This window comes from Ruditapes philippinarum, unplaced genomic scaffold, assembly GCF_026571515.1.
Source record: "Ruditapes philippinarum isolate M1 unplaced genomic scaffold, ASM2657151v2 ctg1606_1_1_1_1, whole genome shotgun sequence".
Classification (NCBI taxonomy): domain Eukaryota; kingdom Metazoa; phylum Mollusca; class Bivalvia; order Venerida; family Veneridae; genus Ruditapes; species Ruditapes philippinarum.
The window spans coordinates 72,204-94,074 of record NW_026861780.1 but is presented as its reverse complement, the minus strand read 5'-3'; the positions used below and the strand labels follow the sequence as shown (position 1 = coordinate 94,074).

General features: G+C 33.5%; 1 protein-coding gene across 1 annotated transcript in view; it reads right to left on the bottom strand.

Annotated features, from left to right (window-relative positions):
* LOC132716797 (uncharacterized) overlaps nt 1–20,221 on the bottom strand; it is an 86,797-nt gene extending 66,576 nt beyond the window's left edge. The window contains exon 1 of the mRNA XM_060700131.1: nt 19,992–20,221. Within this exon, the coding sequence (XP_060556114.1) occupies nt 19,992–20,221 (230 nt within the window). The remainder of the gene's footprint in view (nt 1–19,991) is intronic.
* Nucleotides 20,222–21,871: the final 1,650 nt, after the last annotated feature.

Below are 21,871 nucleotides of genomic sequence, written 5' to 3'. Positions count from 1 at the left end.
AGTACTAAAACTATGATAATGTGAGAGTGACGTTACAATGTGTAATAGGTAAAACAGATTTTTTTAAAGAAGAGAATATAATAAAAGATAAGAAGAACAATTTGGAACGTCTTCATGGCCAAGTTGGTTAAGTCGTTGGTATGTGTCTTAAATTTTTATCACGAGTCCGAGCCTCAGATGTTTCTTTTTTTCTTTCCCTATTTTTTAAAAAAATTTATGATAGATGCAAATGAATTGGAATATCAATGTAGTTTTGTTATAATATCTAATAATTTTGATATACCAGGAAAAATAGTTTTTTTCTGTGTTTTGTGTAGTATTTAGTAATCATAGTACTTGTGTAATGCACGAGTATTTCGTGCCAACTGAACTATAATTGAAACAATGTGTGTACTTGTATGCAGTATAAGGTTTCACCAACTTGCTAGATATGCCTACATTGAAAACGAAAGAAAAAATTGAGATGAGAAGTTAATAAAAAATAACACAACACAGTAAAAAATCATATTCTGATACAGAAATATTTTTGTTTGCGAATCGAACCTGCCTTGCATTGATATGCAGCTAGAAATTTAACTGACAGTCTTACCTACTGCGTAACGTGGGCAGTTGACATTTTTTAAAAAGATGTTAAATACAAAATGATAACTGTTTTACACCGTTATAGTGGACTTGACAGCCGCGTCACTAAATATTTATCTTAAACGTACTCAACACTTTTACATATGTCTCTGCACAAAAAAAAATTGTTTGAAATTTTTTGTAATATTAGCGGGAAATCACTGACCCGCACATTGCGTAGCTCATCTAGACAAACGCTATCACTTATCTATTTGACTTTAATCTTTCAGCTATGTAACACCGCACTTTGGGGTCAAACGCACTTTGGGGTCCAACCCCAAAGTGCGTTACGTACTTTGGGGTCCGACCCCAGAGTGCGTTACGCACTTTGGGGTTCAATTTCGACCCCAAAGTGCGTTAAACAGGTACATATGCATTTTTTTACATCAGGCAAACGACCGCACTTTGGGGTCAGAGAAAATTTATGTTCATTATGTTTTAAATATGGTAAACAATGGTAAACAAAAATCAAGGTATTAAATAGACACAAAACATGTGCTCTGAATCAATAGGGATTTAAATGGTCTTGATTAGTAAGTTAAGAACTTTCACTAAATAAATCACCAAATAAAGAATTTGTATCAATTATTAAGCTTAAAATATGTTTTTCTCAACTTTTCCATTTATTTTAAAAGAATGTACACCCTTCATTAACTCCATTGTTTTAAGCTAAATGCATCATTTTCCCGTTTGTTATTTACACATTTTACAGAAATATGATAGTCTTAGCATAGACAAAGGTATAAATTCTGGGTAATCTTAGTAAGACATTTCAGTAAAAAATTTGCATGATAATATGTTAAAATACCCATTTATTTAGCTAACTGTGACACATAAGAAACTTGACAAGGTGTAGATGCGGCTTTAATATGTATTTTATATACATGTGTAATTATTGTTTTTTTTTATTATTATATATTATCATATAAGTGTCTATTTGGAAAGGGCTGTTGATTGGTGATCAGTTATTATTCCATGAATATGCACCACTCAACCCAACCCCCTGAGAATAGCGGGGGGGGGGGTTGACTTTAAACCAAGCCGACCACTGGTAAAATCTTCGCTCTACGGGGATATTCAGATAATAACATTCCTGCCTTATGCCCCGGAACAGTGCAGACACCAAAACACGATTCTATTTTAACCCGCACTCCCCCGGGGGCAAGGGAGGTGGTTACAAATGACTTTGTATTACAATAATGCACAATAAAACATCTAAATAGGTCCTTATATTCCACTGATTTAGAAAAAAAAATATATATATATACATGTATATAAATGTACATGTATATATATACTAAAAAGTGTTGTTATCATTTTGATACCTCCAAAAATGAAAATGTTGGTATTTGCAAATGGCGTTTGCAAATGGGGTACTGTAATTTACCGATGGCGAAGTGTTTGAAAATCAAAAACAAAAAAAAGTTGCAAATGTCACTTTTATGCCACCGTTCAAAAAACTCTAGTACAGAAATTGTGTATTCCTAAAGTTAAAAGATGCTGCGAAAAATATCCCGTTCTGTCAGTCATTTACTTGATAACTTTTGGTGCCATGTTGAGCCCCACTTTAAATATGTTGGGAATGAAATAAAATGCAGTTAATATTTTTTTTCCAAAGAACTATAAATATACTCTATTGCAAGGTTCTGGTGAAACATCAAGTTTTTAGATCAGACTATAAATAGTGATTTTTACAAATATATTATTAAGCTTATCAACAAACTTAAGGGTTTTTGTAAGCTCCGTAACAACCGTTCGCCAGAGGCTTTTTTAATGGGAAATCTTTAGAAAGAGCAAACATGAATTTTATAATGTTAAAATAATGGTATCAGAGAAATGTAAGATGTTTGTTACCCGAATAAAGTAGCGATAAATGTGAAATTATTTGTAATAAAAGTTGTCAAAACAATGTAGTATTTGACTGCCATATAAAATACTTATTCACTATAACTGTACTCATCATTGTCAAAAAGCAACAGATGAAAAAGATGGTTCAGGTAATTGGCCAATGTGTATTTTTTGATAATATAAAAGAACATCAAAATAAAAAAGCTTTTAAGAAAAATAAATAAAAGCATAATGGGCCTTTAAAATGTTATTTTTAACCCTCGGGGGGATCGATACCCCACACTGCCCTCTATACCACCAGTGAGAATTTTACATTATTCTGAAGCTCCGCTCTTAATGTGCGACTACTTAAAAAGTTGATATTTTGAGTACTGCCTGTACGGACTACTACTTATTTATATGATTTAAAAAATGGGCCGAAAAAGGTCGGCCGAAACCAGACTTGCGCGGCCAAAAACGACTGGACCGATTCCAAAAATGGGCCGAAATGTGACCAAACCACTGTGCTAGTTTTATACTCAACTATGGGCTGTTATGAGATTTGAAGGTTGTTTTGATTGGCTAAAATATGTGAGAAAAACAAAAATAAAATATGTACGAAAAACTACAATAAAATATGAATGCAAAACTCAAAAAATATATATATATGCAAAACTTGAATAAAAATATGTATGCAAAACTTAAATAAAAAAATGCAAATGTCACTTTTATGCCACCGTTATTTTGTTATATGAACACAATTTTTGGATATTTCAAGTGGTAAAATTAATGAAACTTTTATCACTTAAGCATCATCAAAGTATTGACAGCCATCTTGAACTCCACCTCAAATATTTCAATGTCGCAGATCGAAAATAAGTCAGTATTCAGTATTTAAGCAGAACTCAGATTACACCTTTAGACCTCTGGAACCCAAAGTGCGTTGATATGTAGCATATTAACGCACTTTGGGGTCAATTTTTCGATTTTGACCCTAAAGTGCGTTTGACCCCAAAGTGCGTTTGACCCCAAAGTGCGTTTGACCCCAAAGTGCGGTGTTACACAGCTACAAACCTGTTCTAAACAACATAAGAACAGAAAAGGCCCTACATCGAAAATTATGAAGGGAGTTTATAATTTATTATCTTCATGAATAGACTCCAAAGAAAATAGAGTATACACGTGTCAACCATATATATTTGCTTTGGAATATTGCCCTTTCAAGAGGGATCTCTACTTTTACAGAATAAAACAAACATCCAAACATTGAAGAATTTGTACAAAGAGAGAAGGAATATATATAGGAGTCAACACAAAAAATGAACTAATTTACGAGCTCGAAGAGCATATACAAAGGGCCTGCTAAAAAATTGAGCATTACTGTTACGCAAGTAAAAAATAGATAGTAATGTATATTTTGAACTGAACTGGTACTAACTGTGGAGGGTAGTGATGGAAATTTCTGGGGGATAATACTGTTTCTTCAATTTGGTGATCAAAATAATATATATTTATATTTATATTTATAAGAAGTTCATGAATGTAGGAGCACATTTGGCACGAATCTCCATGTGTCCCATCTTAAGCGAGTTTTGTGCTCATGTTGAATTTTTAAGTGTTGTATATCTTACATTTGTCGCATCTTTTTTTACTTCTATATAATTATATATATGATCCACATTTATATCTATGACGAAGCAGGAGTATATTCAGCCGATACTTTAGTAACATAAAGCTTACGGTGTCAGCGGTCAATGGATACAGCAGTGGACTCCTAAACATTGGGTCACATATTCTAATTCTGGAAAAGTAATTGGGTTCCGCTCCAGAGATACTGTACATTTATTCTGGGAATGTCCGTATAAACAACACTATAGGAAAGTAATGTTTAAATACATCAATAGCAAGAACGATATATTGACAAACATGTGTTTCATGATAATAAATTAAACAACTAAGTATATACATTTACTCGCAAAATACAACATATACAAATTTAAATACAAACCAATTCTTAAAATTTTCAAGATCAAGTATTGAACTTAAACAAATTATAGCATTAAAATAACAACATGGAAACATTCAATACAACCTGGCAACGATTTTTCACCCCAATAACGACTAATTTACACTTGTGCTAGCAATCGGAATTCCAACCATTTATCCATTTTTTCCAACCTTTCAGTTTCATCCAATAAGAAGGATATAATCATTTAGTGTATGATCATAACCTCATACTATAATCATGAGTTATTGTTAATAAATGTGTAAGCAAAAGTTATTTTGTAAAGTCAGTAAAGGATGATTACCTGACTTATACTCATGGTTGGGACGGGGAGAATAAATTGGATAGGACCCGAAAAAAAATGATTTAAAACTTCATTAAGGACCATTCATATTTGTTTCAGAAATTGTACACCATATGTTAGCCTGCGTTCCAGTCTGTCAATTTTTTATGTGCTTCTGTTCGGCAAATCGATATCATCAAAAACACAAATAAGTATGATATAATGATAAGAATATGCAAAAAATATGAACGCCTGAATCCAAGGCACAATTGTCTCGGAGCACATTTGTCTCACTTTGTGTGACCGATGTGTTCGTAAACATTCATATTTGCGACAAATTGGAAATGAGACAGATGTGTTCGACACATAATAGAAAGGACACTCGAAGCACATTTGTCTCACATTTTTCCATAAAATTCTTAAAAGGTAATGATTATGCCCATCTGTATACGGGCTACTAGCGATTGTTCTGTGTTTTCTGTATTTATAATACCGTTTTGTGGTCACTTCCGGTCAGCCAAAAATGCATAAGAGTCATATATTAAATTATAAAGATTATACCTGTTCTGCATGTCAAAACGAAATTTTCTACAAGTGCAGCATCCAGAACCTAAACACATATGCAGCAAGTCTATTCTTATCTTTATTAATTTAGATACGTTTATTTTCAATGCTTAAAGTTTTATAAATGATTTATGGCACTAGAAATATTCTAAGCAAAAACAAGGTAGTATCTACGGTGGCATTAAGGGGACATAGAATTTTCTTATTTATTATGTGCGCACACGATAGCTTTTACGTGGCCACGCGATAGCAATTACGTGCGCACGCGGATATGTATTCCGCATTTGAACCCTGACCGGGATCCTCGCATGAATAGTTCGACGCCCCTTAAATGATCTATAAAAGAGAAAAAGAAGACCATTACACACTATTTTGTTTTCATCAGAAATATATGTATAAAAAATCGTCATTCTTTCAGATCCGCCATTGAAAAAGCACTTAAAACATGCATGAGTTCCTGAAATAATCCGGGTTATGCCATAATTATGTGATATCGGGCCACTCAGAATCGGGCGCGAGACGCGACATTCCGATGAGACACGAAGCGAGACACGATATTGTAACACGAGATCTCGCAATATCGAAGTATCCCGTACCACGAGATTTCCGATATAAATAAATTTTTACTTCTTTAGATAGGGCAAGAATGAATTTATTAATATTCAAATAATGATTTCTGAGGAAGTTAGATGCTTGTAACCCAAAGAAATTCGCGATAAATTATGCGTTATAAAAGTAGAAAAATGTAAACAAAGTAGTATTTTGACTTCAATTCAAAATTCTAAATCACTTCGACTGTACAAACTGCAAAAAGCAGCAGATGAAAAAATGCTTCAGGTAATTAGCCAATGAGTATCTTTTGGGAGCTATAAAAGTATACCAAAAATAAAAAGCTTTTGGGGAATACAAATAAAAGCATTTCTCAGGCATAATGGGCCTTTAAGTGATTCTGTGTAGACTATAAAGGGAATACTACTTAGCGGTATATGACCTGGAATCAATTTCTTGTCTCGCGTCGACGAACGAGATGCGCAACGAGACGCGAGATTTCGCTAGACGCGAGATTTCGGCGAGATACGAAACCAGTCACGATATTATATCATTCAATATCAACCGATTACGGTGTTCCATTTGGACATAAGTAACATTTTGTCTCCCTGAACAGCTATGTACAATGGTACAAAGGTGAAATTGAGATGGTACGATGATTAAAACACGATGGCACGGTGTTAAAATCACGTTGATGCGATGACACGATAGAGAAAATAATATCGCGCTTTCATCATCATACCATCGTATTTTCACCATCGTAACATCGTCTTTCACCATAGAACGATCACCTTTTCATCATCGAGCCTTCGTTGTTTTAACATCGTACAATCGTTGTTTCACGTTCGTACCATTGAGTTTTCACCATCGCACCATGGCGTTTTCATCAACGTACTATCGTGCCATCGCGCTGTCACGATTGTACCATCGTGAACGGGATTTAGTATGTTTCAGTGTACGCTTTCAGGTTAAGCCAATAAATTTTTTGAATTAGAGATATTATAAATAATAGTTCACTTTAGGTTTTCATAAAGAAAGCAAACCTATTGATGATTACACTTGACATGAGGTGAAACGGTGAACCTAGATTCTAAAAAAGAATTTCTGCCGTGGAGAAATATGTGACAAATAATTCATAAAAAATGACATGAGACAAATGTGCTTTTTTGTCCCTTAAAAACACATGAGACAAATGTGCTTTCTTGTCCCTTAAAAAACTTGTTTGGAGCACATTTATCACACAAATGAGTTTTTTGGGGTAGACATTTGAGGTCCCATTTGTCTCATGTGGGACAAATGCGACCGCATCGGTCTTACGTAAGACCAATGTGCTCCGAGACAAATGTGCTCCTACAGCGCTACCTTCACAAAAATGATAAAAGATCTCTCAAATTGATCCTTTGTTTATATATCTTTTAAATAACAAGAACTTCATTAAATACCATTTCTTTTTATAACATTTCTATAACCGTAAAGTTTAAGCCGCTGGGCGGCAAGGCCACAGACTTCACAAAAAGTGATAAAATAAAAAAGAAAGTTTTCTCAATGTGATATTTTCTTTTTATATATCTTTTATGTAACAAGAATTGTTTTAAAAATCTTCATAAAATGCCGTTTTATTGTTGAAATAATATTTCTACAGCATTAAAATGTTTGGTCGTCAGGTCGCCAACTTCACAAAAATGATAGATTAAAAAAATCTCTCAGAGTGATTTTTTTCTTTTTATATACCTTTTAATATCAAGAATAGTCTTAAAAACTTCATCAAGTCCCGTTTTATCATATTTATAACATTTCTACAACTGTAAAATTTCCAACTGCCAGGTCGCCAGAGAAAAAAACTTTCTAAATGTGTTGTTTTTCTGTTATATAACTGTTAAATGATAAGATATGTCTTGACAAAATAATAAACTTAAAGAGTCGTTTTTCGATTCTTTTCCAAACTGAGACAACATTAAACTTTCAGGCCGTTAGGCCGCAAAACCGCCAACTTCATAGAAATGATCAAATAAAAAAAGTGTTCTCAAAATAATTTTTTTCTTTTTATATATCCTTTAAATAACAAGAATTGTCTTAAAAACTTCATTAAATGCCGTTTTATTGTTGAAATAACATTTCTACAGCATTAAAATTTTCACAGAAATGATAAAATCAAAAAGTTCTCTGAACAAGATTTTTCTTCTTTTAATATACCTTTAAAATATCAAGAATAGTCAAAAGAACTTCATTATGTCTCGTTTTTATCATATTTAAAACATTTCTACAACTTAAAAATTTCCAACTGCCAGGTCGCCAGAGAAAAAAAACACTTTCCAAATGTGATGTTTTTCTTTTATATACGATAACTGTTAAATGATAAGATTTTTCTTTTTATATATCCTTTAGATAACAAGAATTGTCTTTAGAGCTTTATTAAATGCCGTTTTATTGTTGAAATAACATTTCTACAACATTTAAATGTTTGGCCGCCAGACCGCTGGGCCGGCAACTTCACAAAAACTATAGATTAAAAAAATCTTTCAAAGTGATTTTTTTCTTTTTATATATAAAGAATAGTCTTAAGAACTTCATTATGTTTCGTTTTTATCATATCTATAACATTTTTACAACTGTAAAATTTCCGGCTTTTTAAATATTTTTCTTAAAGTGATTCTTAAAGGGCCGTTAAGCCGCCAACTTCAGACCGCCAGGCAACCAACTTTACGCCGCCAGGCCGCTGGACCGCCAACTTCACGCCGCCAGACCGCTGGACCGCTAGGCCGGCAACTTCACATATCTCTTTCATTGTACAGTGCACTGTATTAAGTTAACCTGTGTATGAAGTAAAACCAAGAGCATCGATCGAAACAAGAGGCTGTCTGATTTGTACGAGGGGGCTTAGCCCCCGTGTATAAATCAGATTACCGAGTGTTTTGATGTTCTTTCTCTTTTGTATCATAGGCAAAAGTCTAAACACGTTCCTTGTTGTTACAATATGAAACCCTAGAAAAAAGTAACCAAAATGAACGATCAATACCAATTGTGGGTAAGCTATTCATATTCTTGGAAAATAATTAATTTTATGATTATTTTGCTTTGTTTTTTGCCAGAGGAACGAAATGTCCTGTTTTGGGTCTCGGAGTCACAGTAGATATGGGCTTCGGCGGAATGAATTGCAAATTTTTTGACTGCTTGACTATTGTAGATGGGATAGTTTCAATGTAGATTTGCAATCTTGTGTCATATACGCTGTCAACAAAATGTGTTTTTTCCAGGTTATTACGCTGTCAACAAAAAGTGTTTTTTTCCAGGTTAGCAGAATTATCAGACGTATTGCTTGAAGGACATTGACGGCAGGAACTTGAAATATACTGTGGATAGTTACCTTAACCCTTTCAATGCCATAGGGACGGCTTAAGCCGTCCCTGTTATTTTCGGCGTATTTGCCATATGGACGGCTTTAGCCGTTTCTATAATAATAATAGTAATAATAATAAATTATTAATAATAATAATAAATATAAAGAAAATTATACCATCAACAATAATTATTATTATACTAACAGATTTGGAAACATATATAATTATTATAGTACTAATAACAAATAATAATAATTATATTAATTAATAATATAGTAATTTCTTAGAAAATCCTCTGGCAAATATGTGAACAATGAAACAATAACCCTCTGGCAGCGAAAGGGTTAATTATGTTGATAATGTGCTATCCTGTATAAATGTAATATGGCTATATCAATCCATCCCGTTTTAGGTCTTTAATATACATTACACTTAGAATTTTTCATTGGTGACGAGGACTGATGATTGAAAGTCCTAGTGGATTAACATATACAAACGTTAGTCTCACGATTATTTTGCGTAATTGGTTGGATAAGCGCTGTTCCCGATAGTTGACGTGTACGGAAAGGAGACCTTTAAGAAGGTCATCATTAATTTCATGATGGAGAAATCACTCCAGTTGTGTCTCCACGTAAAAAACAAAATGCGAGTTGTTTGCAAAATGTTTGCTTGAAAAAAATCCGCACACCTACCTTAAAAACAACCTTGCATTTTTTCAATTTCTAATATGTTCACATAATTATTTGCTCATCGACGAAGTTAATATTATCCTTCACTTTAAGCTTTATTACGGACACAATATGCGAAATAAACATATAAACTATCGCCGCTTTACTCCATTTAGAATATTTTTCTACAAATTAAAACTTGTCTCCCGGCTTTGTCGTATTCAAATGCGTCGTGCTTTTATCGTGAGAGCCAGCAAAATCCTGAACCATGACTGTAGGTTCCTAAGTTCAAAGCGCGGCGCATTTGAATAAGGGTTCCGAGTCAGAAATGTTACATCATTAAGACAAATATTTTATTTATTATAAGAGTTTATATATAATTTCTACAAATTAAAACTTGTCTCCCGGCTTTGTCGTATTCAAATGCGTCGTGCTTTTATCGTGAGAGCCAGCAAAATCCTGAACCATGACTGTAGGTTCCTAAGTTCAAAGCGCGGCGCATTTGAATAAGGGTTCCGAGTCAGAAATGTTACATCATTAAGACAAATATTTTATTTATTATAAGAGTTTATATATATATATATATATATATATATATATATATATATATATATATATATATATATATATATATAATATAAGGTTCTGTCTATTTCATTTGTTTGTGACTCAATAAATGAATAGAAAAGATGGAAGGAATCAATCATACTTGACGTTCAATTTTGTTTGGTAATTTCCTTATTCAGATCATATCGTGACGAGTCATTACATCTTAGCACAATATATTGGATCATTTGCTTTAAGATGACATATAAGATAATTATATAAGATGCCCTTTGTTGCTAATCATTTTTGATGGCTCAATACCGTAAGTACTCCTGGTTTGTATTCTGATACATGTACTGACAGCTGGGCAAACCATTACAAGGGACTGATTTTATTGTAGAAAATCTTTAAAAAAATATATTAACCGGCCAGTTGATATTTTCAAACATTTCAGAATCAAAATACAAGTTATTTATTTTATAATTGTTTTACAATTCGATTTTAATATATCCGTGATGTTTTTTGTTTCGTTTTTTTTTCTAGCGAGTAATTGAGCTACTCAAATATCATATGCAACATTTGGTTTAATTATCTGAAATATTGAGTTTTGTAATAAAGTGTCTGTATTTGAATTATTGAGCGAGTGTCTGTATCGAAACAAATAAGTTTCATAATAAATTGTCTATATCTGAAACAATAATTTCAGAAATGAAGTACCTGAAACATTGTGTCCCTTGTGGGTGAAGGATTGCCTTTAAAAAATTGAGACAAGGGAATTTTAGCCACCGTTTATCCCTGCGTAATCGTAAGGCGCAACTTAAAGGGCTCGAATAACTGGAATAACTGCATCTCTAAGCCCCGGAGGTTGAGTTGATTTTGACAACTGGTGTTGCTTTGAAGTTTGTAACACCCGAGGTTAGCAAAAATTATCTTCCTGTCTGTAATATGACCTATACTGTGCTGGTGCGCCGTGAAACTAAACAAACACAATCCTAAACACTTCGATTCATACCGAAGAATCTCTTTATGAAACATTTATTTAATACTAAAAATGTATCTGTATCTAAAACATTGAGTATAACACGTTGCGTCTCATTAACCAAACGCTTTGGGAGAAAGATGTTTAGCACTTGGTTAATTGCCATTACCAGTGTTCTAGATCCTGTCTCATTAAGGTGAATAGAACTGCTTAACGACCCCTCAATCTCTGAACACGAACGATTTGTACACATCAATATAAGTCGCGGTTCACAAGTATACATCAATTTGTTGTTCCCGGAGACGAATAGCAGCTTAAAGAATATCATCAAATGTTGTGGAAAGTGGAGTTTTGCCAAATACTCATTTCCGCCTACATGAATTACAACGTTTTTGCGTCCATCTATATTCCAGTGACCCTACTTGTAATAACGCATTACTGGATCTCGTTCCTGGGATGCACGAAGTATTCCTTTCAGTATTGAGTCTTCAAGAATAACTGTACCGTTTTTGTTTGCCGTACGGCAGTTCAGAGATGTGTGAACAAGGGGATAAGTTTGTTTCTGTGCGTGAAAATATGTCCCTTGTCCTAGAAGTGTTTTAGAATATCATAAACAGGCTTGACTTTTTTCAGCACTGTTTCTGAATAGTTGGCAATGTCATTGTCTATTTTCAAAGTACTATCACACAACGTATCAACTTGATCATAAGTTTAAGAATTTATTTGCGATACAAGCCTTATTTCTGGCTATTTTATCTTTCAACTGACCGACTTGATTTTGGTAGTTAAACGCTTTTTAGTATGAGTACATTTTACTATTGTCAATTTAGTTTGTATATGGCGCAAACAATCCACGATGTAATCACTGTTTGTGTCACACTATATTTCAGTCTACACTGAAATATCAGATATATCAGTGGTGCAATCATTGCTATGTTTGTCACTGTCTGATTTGGAAATTGCATAAATTTTAGTTGGATGTTCACTCTGTAGACAGCGGAGAACATAGGATTGCTTCTGACTTGCACTTTTTATTATTAAGATACTTTGAAATAACTTCCTTATGTTGCTATTTCAATTCCCTACGGTACAAATTAATTTTTGAACTTCGTATTCTATGCAATGAAAAATATCATTAAGATTAATCACTCATAAAATGTCCTGTATCCGACCAATGATAAGATCAGCCGATGTTGTGTGGTACACATTTAAAGTGAACGTATGCGCGCCCGTTGGACATTATATGATTTAAATCAGGTTCCCTTTGTTATCATACACTTTTTTGATTTTCTTCGTGTTATTTTCTTTGGCAGAGCAAAAGTAGCATTCAGTTGCGAAAAATTCATACATACCACTGTTTATAGTTAGTTTCCCTCCCCTCCATCAGAAATGTTTCCTGATCAGTGGCAGCAAGAGTTCTCCTCTACTCGTCATTTTTTTATTCAGTATAATTCCTTTTATCAGTGGAAATGTCATGTATTATTCTCATCATTCGTCTTCGGTGAGACTATTTCCTGTTCTGAAATTTTTAGTCGCAATTTCCAAATGCACATGTGATTCTCAAAATAGAATGATTTAGATATATTCTTGAAGATCGTGGACAACTGCATCGAATTACATTTAAACGTTTCATGACGTTTTGGCATTTTATTTTATAATATGCAAAAGTGGCCACACAAGAAAAAGTTTCGGGGACATCTAGGGTAATCTCCCGATATTCCCGTAAAAAACGATATTTCCAAGACCGCCACAAGATCCAGCTGGGTTTAATATCTAAAGTAAGGGACCTAGGCCAATCGCCGATTTAACTTTCACACCTAGAAGTATGGCTCTAAGATCATGTGTATAATAAAGTATTTATTTACAGGTTTGAAAGAGGGGTTTAAATTACCTATAAATGACCTCCTATCAATTCTTTATATTTGAAAAATCTCTAATCGGCAATAACTTTTCCTTCAATAATAATGTCTATATTAGATTAAGAAGGAGAGCTTTGTCGAATGATTTGACATTTGTTAATAAACCGTTTTCCAGTATTCATATTAATCAATACCAAAAATTCAAATTTATCATATCCGCACCTTTCTAGTGTATATAATTTTTTTATAATAAAGATTCATCCTCTGTTCAATACACAAAATGTGATAATATTTAAGATCTTCACAAAAGTATATCACAATCATTACCTGATACTTTGATTCCGCAGTTAACTTGTGTCCTGTTCATCCTGATGAGTTCGTTCTTTTAGGAACATAATTTAACGATAAATACTGGGTGCAAAAATATAGGTTGTTGTTCAATAAGCCCAGCAAATTTTGTAAAGGTTTCATATCTGCATTGTAATTTGCTATATGAAAATATGTAAAATCAAATAACTTAAATCATTACCTTGACGACTTTTTCTATGGCAGAAAATCTAATATAATGTTTAGAAATCGACTCTGTATATATGAAAATACGCGTTCCTGAAGATTTAAAAAAAATTAAAAAGCAAACTTAAAGACATTATTTCAGAAATTTTGATGAAAAAGAAAATCAGACCGGCAGTTTAACAGCCTTACTTCTTTACGAAAGTTGTTCCTGTTGACAGAACATTTAATTGTCGGATATATCAAGCACAGACTCAGGCAAAATAGACGCACTTTTTTAAAGAATTAAAAGGAAAAACTCGTTACTTGGTTTACTTTTTATTCTTTACAACGGGACATCAGTAATGACTTACCAAAATTAGGTTTCATTCCAATATATTGATTTATTTACTGGAAACAAACAAAATATGGTTAGTGGTGCATTTATAAATGGAAACTGGTTTAATTTCTAATGGCCTTCTATTTGCAATATTAGTTATTTAAAGATATGACAATAGTGGTATTTTTACTCATCATGTTTGCATTTTTGGTGTGGGGATAGAAATTAAAAGGAAACAAAATAGTATTGCACTGTGACAATTTTGCCTTAGCTCTCATATTACAAAGTAAAAGGTTTTTAAGAATAAGAGAGTTTTAATTTTATTACGACAGTTAGTGTTGATTCTTCTGATTAATAAAATTCAAGTAATGACTGTTTTTATATTAAAGAAAAAAAGGTATTTGTGATGTCATTAGTGGATTTAAATTAATAAAAAAATAGAGAAAACTAGAAATGTGTCCATAGGACACGGGTGCTCCCACACTCCACTGTTCTGTCAATCTTATGAGTCTAGGTCAAATATGTTTTGGACCACATGTGCCACAAGGTGAAAACTAAAAATCTTTTACTAAGTAAAGGGCAAAAACTTTACAAATACTGAATAAATCCACAAGCAAACCCCAAGGTGCATAAGAACACATGCTGACCAACATTCTTGTAAACTTTCAGGCCTACAAGTCAAATATTTTTTGGGCTATGCATGAACAAGTTGAAAATTGCAAATTTATACTACTTTAAGTAAAGGGCAATAACTCTAAAAAAACTGAAAAAAAATCCACATGCAAAGTTCCAGGTGCATAGCTTGAAAGTGATGTTGATCATAATTCTTGTAAAGTTGGTTGATTCTAACTCAAGCACTCAAGGAACAGCTAACACAACATAATGAAACAGTTTTTACTAAGTCAAGGGAAATAAATCTACAAATACTGGATAAATCCACTAGCAAAACCCAAGGTGCATTAACTACATATGCGGAGCAACATTCCCGTAAGGTTTCATGACTGTATGTCAAATCCTTTTTGAGTTACATGCGACAATTGCAAAGTTTTACTAAGTCAAGGGCTATAATTCTAAAAATACTATATAAATTCACACGAAAATACCCAGGTGCAAAACTACACATGCTGATTAATATTCCTGTAAAGTTTCATGACTCTAGGTCAAAACGTTTTTGAGTAACATACGACAAAAGTTGAAAATTGCAAATTTTTACTAAGTCAAGGGCAATAACTCTAAATATACTAATTAAATCCACATGAAAATACTCAGGTGCACAACTACACATGCTGATCATTATTCCTGTAAAGTTTCATGACTCTATGTCAAATCCTTTTTGAGTTACATGCGACACAAGCTACAAATTGCAAAATTTTACTCAAGGGCAATAACTATAAAAATACTACATAAATCGACACGAAAATACCCAGGTGCATAATTACACATGCTGATCAACATTTCTGTAAAGTTTCTTAACTCTAGGTCAAAACATTTTTGAGTAACATGCGACACAAGTTGAAAATTGCAAATATATACTAAGTCAAGGGCAATAATTCTAAAAATACTAAATTAATCCACATGAAAATACCCAGGTCCACAACTACACATGCTGATCAACATTCCTGTAAAGTTTCATGACTCTTGGTCAACATTTTTTTTTGAGTTACGTGCGACACAAGTTGAAAATTGCAAATTTTTACTAAGTCAAGGGCAATAACTCTAAAAATACTGAATAAATCAACACGAAAATACCTAGGTGCACAACTGCACATGCTGATCAACATTCCTGTTAAGTTTCATGACTCTAGGTCAAATTCTTTTTGAGTTACGTGCGACATAAAAGAGAACGGACGGACGGAAGGACTGACGGACAAGGGTAAATCTAAATGTCCCCCCCCTAAAGTGGGGGTACAAAAATCCGAAATAATTTGGAAACTATTGCAACAGTTTGCGCGCAAAACCTCTCTTATGATGCCATCTGAATTTGATATTTGATAACGTATTAAAGTCGTATGAAAATTTATGGAATGTATGCATTACGATAAGCAATAACCTCAAACGTCCAACAGATACAGGAATATGTTGCATATTTAGGTACGCTTATAGCTCTACTGGACCGTATATGTCACGGAACTTATATGTCACACGTGTAGAACATTTTCGGCCGAATTTATCACAGCTGTCTTTATGTGCCATATACGTTTCTGCGATTTGGTAGTAAATGCCTGAACGTATATGTCACACATGTGTAGACATGATAGTAATCATTTGTGTTACAATCCATCAATAAATGATTAAATGATCCTCGTACACAAACTTTGACCTCTATCAGGCCTTGACTTTGGTAGCAGGGACCTGAATTAAGTGCGCAATAAGCTTCACAATGCTGAACATTTGTGCCGAGTTACATTAAAATCCCACGATGAATGAAGAAATTCGGTTCCGACCAAGCATTTTTCAATGATTTAAGTATGACCTTAACCTTTAACCCAAAGACCTGGTTCATGCACGTGACACTGCATCTCATAGTGGTTAACATTTCGCTGCATGCAGATATTACATTAGAATCCCACCATGCGTGAAGGAGATATGCTCTTGACAAAATTTCTATATTTTATCATCTTTAGTGACCTTGACCTTCATATATTAACCTAAATTACATGTTTCGCACTAGTAGTTATGATAACGACCATTTGTTTTTCAATCCCTCAATAAATGATGACTAAATGATCCAAAAAAAAATTTACATAATTATTTTTATCTGAACTTTGACCCCTCTGTGTGACCTTGATCTTGCCGCAGGTACCTTAATTCTGCACGCGATACTTTGACTCACAATGGTGAACATTTGTGCCAAGTTATATTGAAATCCCTTTATGAATGTTGAAGTTTTGCGTCGGACAAGCGTTTGTGTGAAGTTTAATTTAATGCCTCCATGCGTGTAGGAGGTATGCTCCGGACAAAAAATTGGACCCAACAGGGCGGAAACTATAATTCATTTACCTTAGAACAATAATGTATATCAAAGAGTCATTACATCAATACTTCAAATATAGAAACAATATCACTGCTGTTGCAACTGAATATTTCTTGCTTGAAAGCTTTTGTGTTATAACTCTTCTATTTGTTACCTAAAATGATTGAGAATCATCTATCAAGTAGAATTGCTTAAAATATGAGAGGTTTTCAAATATAAACGCAACTGGATCAAATTTCAAAAGTGCTTAACAAACAGTGCCAATTTGAAAATATATATCTTAATCCTTCAAAATATTCACCACCATGTGATATACAAAGTTTCGTTTAATATTTTCTTCCAGCAATGTGTTTTTTGAGCCTCGGAAATAGGAAAAAGTCACAAGGGGCATGATCTGGCGAATAAGGAGGGTGAGGAAGCCTCAACCTTTTCCTGTTTCAGATAATCTCGTACAATGGCCGCTTTGTGTGAAGAAGCATTGTCATGCAACCACCTGACACCAAGGAGACCAGTTGCTGGTTGAGGATTTTGAATATTTCTTTAATTTTTGAAGGACCTTGCCTTTGTAAAACTTGGCATTTATAGATTTACCATTCGGTACGGCAAATTGAATAGCAGGATTGATTGGTAAAGAGAATTACATACATGACTTTTCTGACGCTCATGGTGCGGTTTGCTATGCAAGGTCTTTGACTCCCTTTGGTTACCCATATTTAAAAGTAAACCTTGTCTCATCGCCAGTGATGATAATTGCGAATGATTGATTGTTGTATTTAGGGAACTGTTTCAACAATTGTTAGGAGATTCTTACCCAAATAAGGTTTTGCTCTTTTGTATACATCTGGCACTTATCCTTCTTATTTTTAAATCAAGTCTGAATATTGTATGAGCAGCTCTTACAAAGATACCAACGCATTTAGCTATATACCTAGTTGTAAATCTTGCATCAGAAGCAATCAAATCACTACTTGTTCAACCAATTTTGATGAAGTTGCAGTTTTCGGACGGCGTGCATGAGGTGCATCTTTTACTGAATACACACCACTTTGAAATTTCTTACACCACCGTGTGACAGATGATAAAGAAAGTTCATTGTTCCCATAAACACGACACATTTCATTAAATATGTATTTCGTCTGTATACGAAGAATATAGCGGTTCTTGATATAGGATGTATTTGGTCAGTGAAAGGAGACCTTTTCCCAACTATTTAAGCTTTTGTATACACGAGTAGATAGCGTTAATCGAGCTATTATCTAACAACGCTAGACTAAACTGATTTATGCCTAAGTCACAAATGACGAACTGCCACCGGGCGGCGTCTATTTTTTCCAAAAAAAAAAAATCGTAATAGCGGCCGATGTCCGTCCGAACACAGTGACAATCGGACGGCAGCAGTCGGACATTTCGGTCATCAGGCGGGCGACGTCGTGTTATAAGTACTACTAAAATAATTTCTTCATAATCTCGTAAAACATGACGGGGAAGTTGAGTGAACACAGCTTAAAAAGGTTTATACCAAGTACTAATTCTTTGTTATATAATAAACAAGAATAAAAAGACTATATAATGTGTAAATTTAACTTTTCTGAACAATTTAGAAAAACTGTTGTTAAGTTATCACTTTTGAAAAAAAATTATCTTCAAAAATCTAGAGCGCACCTAAAGTTTAAAATACTGATGAAAACGTCCGTAAGTTCGGAGCAAAAATAAGAAAATGTGTAAAGCCAAGATAATTTGTGAGCAGGGTTTATATACATGTACTAGCAGAGCTCACAGCTCACAATGTGTGATGTGGGGCTCACGGTTCACATGTCTGTGATGTGAGACTCACTGCCCACAAGTGTGAGATGTGCGGCTCACAACTCACAACTGCATGTGTATTGTGTGCAAAGTGCAAGGTGCTCTTAATAATAAAAAACATCAATATCTTACTTAAAAATATAAGGAAAAATACATAATTTATATATAAATCACTCATTTACCTCAAAGGTTCTCTTTCTTGGGTTAATCATCATTCTTTGCAAAAATACGATAGTTTAAACAACAATAAATAAGATTTCAAATAGCCCGCCTCAGACTGTTGCTAGTAGCAACTGCTCACAGTCAATTCCAAGATACAGAACGAGGTCAAATATAAAATATTAAAATATGAAGGATTTAACAAGTTTCTGTAAAGGTTATCTTGCAGAAACATTCATAAACATGGATTAAATTGATATGCAACATAAATAGTGACTTATAAGAGGGTTTATTCACATTACATGGAAAGATAAACACGTCGTGAAAACACATGACACAACATATTCTGGCATGGAAACATATAGGGATCTCAACTTAACTCACGGACTAGAATAATATCTGGCATGATACGTGACATTGATCTGATGTCTTGTGAAAATTTACTAAGACACCAGTCAACTAATGCGCTAATAAAAGCTTCAAAAACGAAAGTAGGATCAATAAATGAATAATTAAAGGTGAAAATGAACGAATGAAGTAAACAGGTAAAATTTTCTAGATCATTACAAAATTTTGAATTTAAGGAAAAGGAAGACAACTTATAGAGACAAAACTTTATTTTTATAATGCTTAATTTTATTTTCGTATGGTATACTTTCAAAATTTATTTCTTTTAAAATATGGGAGAAATGTGATATTGATAAATTAATGCTAGCTTAACTTGTTAAATTATAGCTTTACTTGACGTCGACGACGTCATCTTTGTCTTATATGTATGCAGATCAGTTGAATAAACTTGATAATCATGAATAAGAGTTGATTACAATGGATTAGTAGAAGACATAACAAGTTTCACCACAGCCAACAATAATAATATCATCTGCAATCGTAAATGTTCCATGTAGACCTTTCAGAGCTTCTACAAATTTCCTTTGAAATATTTCACTAGAGACACTTAGTCCAAACGGTAATCTTTTCCACCTGTACCTTCCAAATTGAGTTATCATTGTCGTCAGTATACTTGGTTCTTCGTCAAGTTTAATATGGTAGAATGCTTCCTTCACATCAAATTTTGTAAAGGTTTTAGCATCTTTCAATTCAGGTAGAATATCATCAAATGTAGGCATTTTGTACCTTTCTCTGATTAGCACTTTGTTTAGTGATTGTTGGTCAATGCAAATTCCGAGTTTTCCATTCTGTTTTCTCACAATGACCATTTTATTCACCCACTAAGTTGGTTCAGTGTCCTTTTCCAAAATTTCTCTTTCTACAAGCTTATCAAGTTCTTCTTTCACATCAGATTTAATAGCAATTAGAATGTTCCTTACGGGTAATGCAACTGGGCTTGCTGATTCTTCAACAACTAGTTTTACTTCACCATTGATCTCCTAAATACTTTTCAACTTTTCCGATGAAATTTTCAGTGTCTACAGTTATTAGGTTCAGCTTTTGCTTCATACAAGCAGGCATTCAAATTCATCTTGAACAATGACAAATTTAACAATTTCTTCTTCTCCATTGCACGGATTTTTTATATTCAAGCTTGCTCCACCAATTGAACTTACTGTTGACCTATTCCACATCTTAAGTTTAGAGAAAAAAAAATTTCTTTGACTTTTCTTTACATATTTTCTGTTAATTGTATTGATCTCTGCACCTGTATCAATTTGAAAATCAACTTCACAATCATTCGCAATCATTTTTGCTTTTAATAATTTTATATTTTTGGCCTATTTCGACCAAAATTCATCTTCACTTGATGATTCAATTTCAATTTTGTGTATTTTCTTACATCTGCTCGTACAATGATTTCTGCCTCCAAATCCCTCACATAATTTACCCCATGCCGGACACTTTTCTTTTCTTAAATCGTGATTGTATCCACAATATTTACATTGTGATCGATCTGATGTGGACGTTGTTGTTTCTTTTGCCACTGGTTTATACTGACGCGGTTGACTAGGACGATTCAACTCTTGTTTTGGATGAGAATTAGATGAATGTGTCTTCTCAACTTTGTGGATTGGTTGATCATATGTATTGCGAACATCTTCCACATGCTTATTTGATTGTTTGTAAGCTCGGCATATTTTGATTGCCTTTTCAAAGTCCAGATTTTCCTCTCTTGACAGCAGTTCTTGTTGTTTTCCGTTGCTACTAAACACAATTTTATCTCTAAGCATTCTTTCTTTCTGTGTATCAACATTACAAGACTCAACACGCTTTCTTAACTCTGTCAGAAAACTGTCAAATGATGTATATTCATCTGGATTTGTTACCAAAAATATGTGTGATTCTAGCACTTCATCTTTTCTAGGATTGCAATAGCTTTCTATTTTGTCAAATACTTGTCCACTTTCAGTTAATGTTTGCCCACGTAAATTGATCATAAATCTCTATAACTTTAGGTCCAGCACAGTGTAATAGGATATTAACTTGTATATGACAGACCCAATAACGGCTATAAAATAAGCCAAAAAATCCCTGTGTATCTTTTCATCTTTCTCAGCATTTCCACTGGCAGTCAAATAAATTTCCATTTGGCGCTTCCATTTGATAAAGTTATGTGATATGTTAATATTTTCAACATCTAAATGTCCAGGGGGTCTAAACGAATCTGTCATGATTGTCAGTTCGAATTATACCGATTACGAATGCTTAGTTCGAATAATATTGAGTAAGAATCCTTAGTTCGAATAATATTGAGTACGTATCTTCAAATCGAATAATATTGAGTACGAATCTTCCCCTTCCCGAAAAAATGGCTTTTGGGCGATATAATTCACTTAAGTGGCAGAAATACTTCACACTGCAGGTGTGCAACAAATAATCGCATATTCCTCCGATGTCACCATGTTGATAGGGCT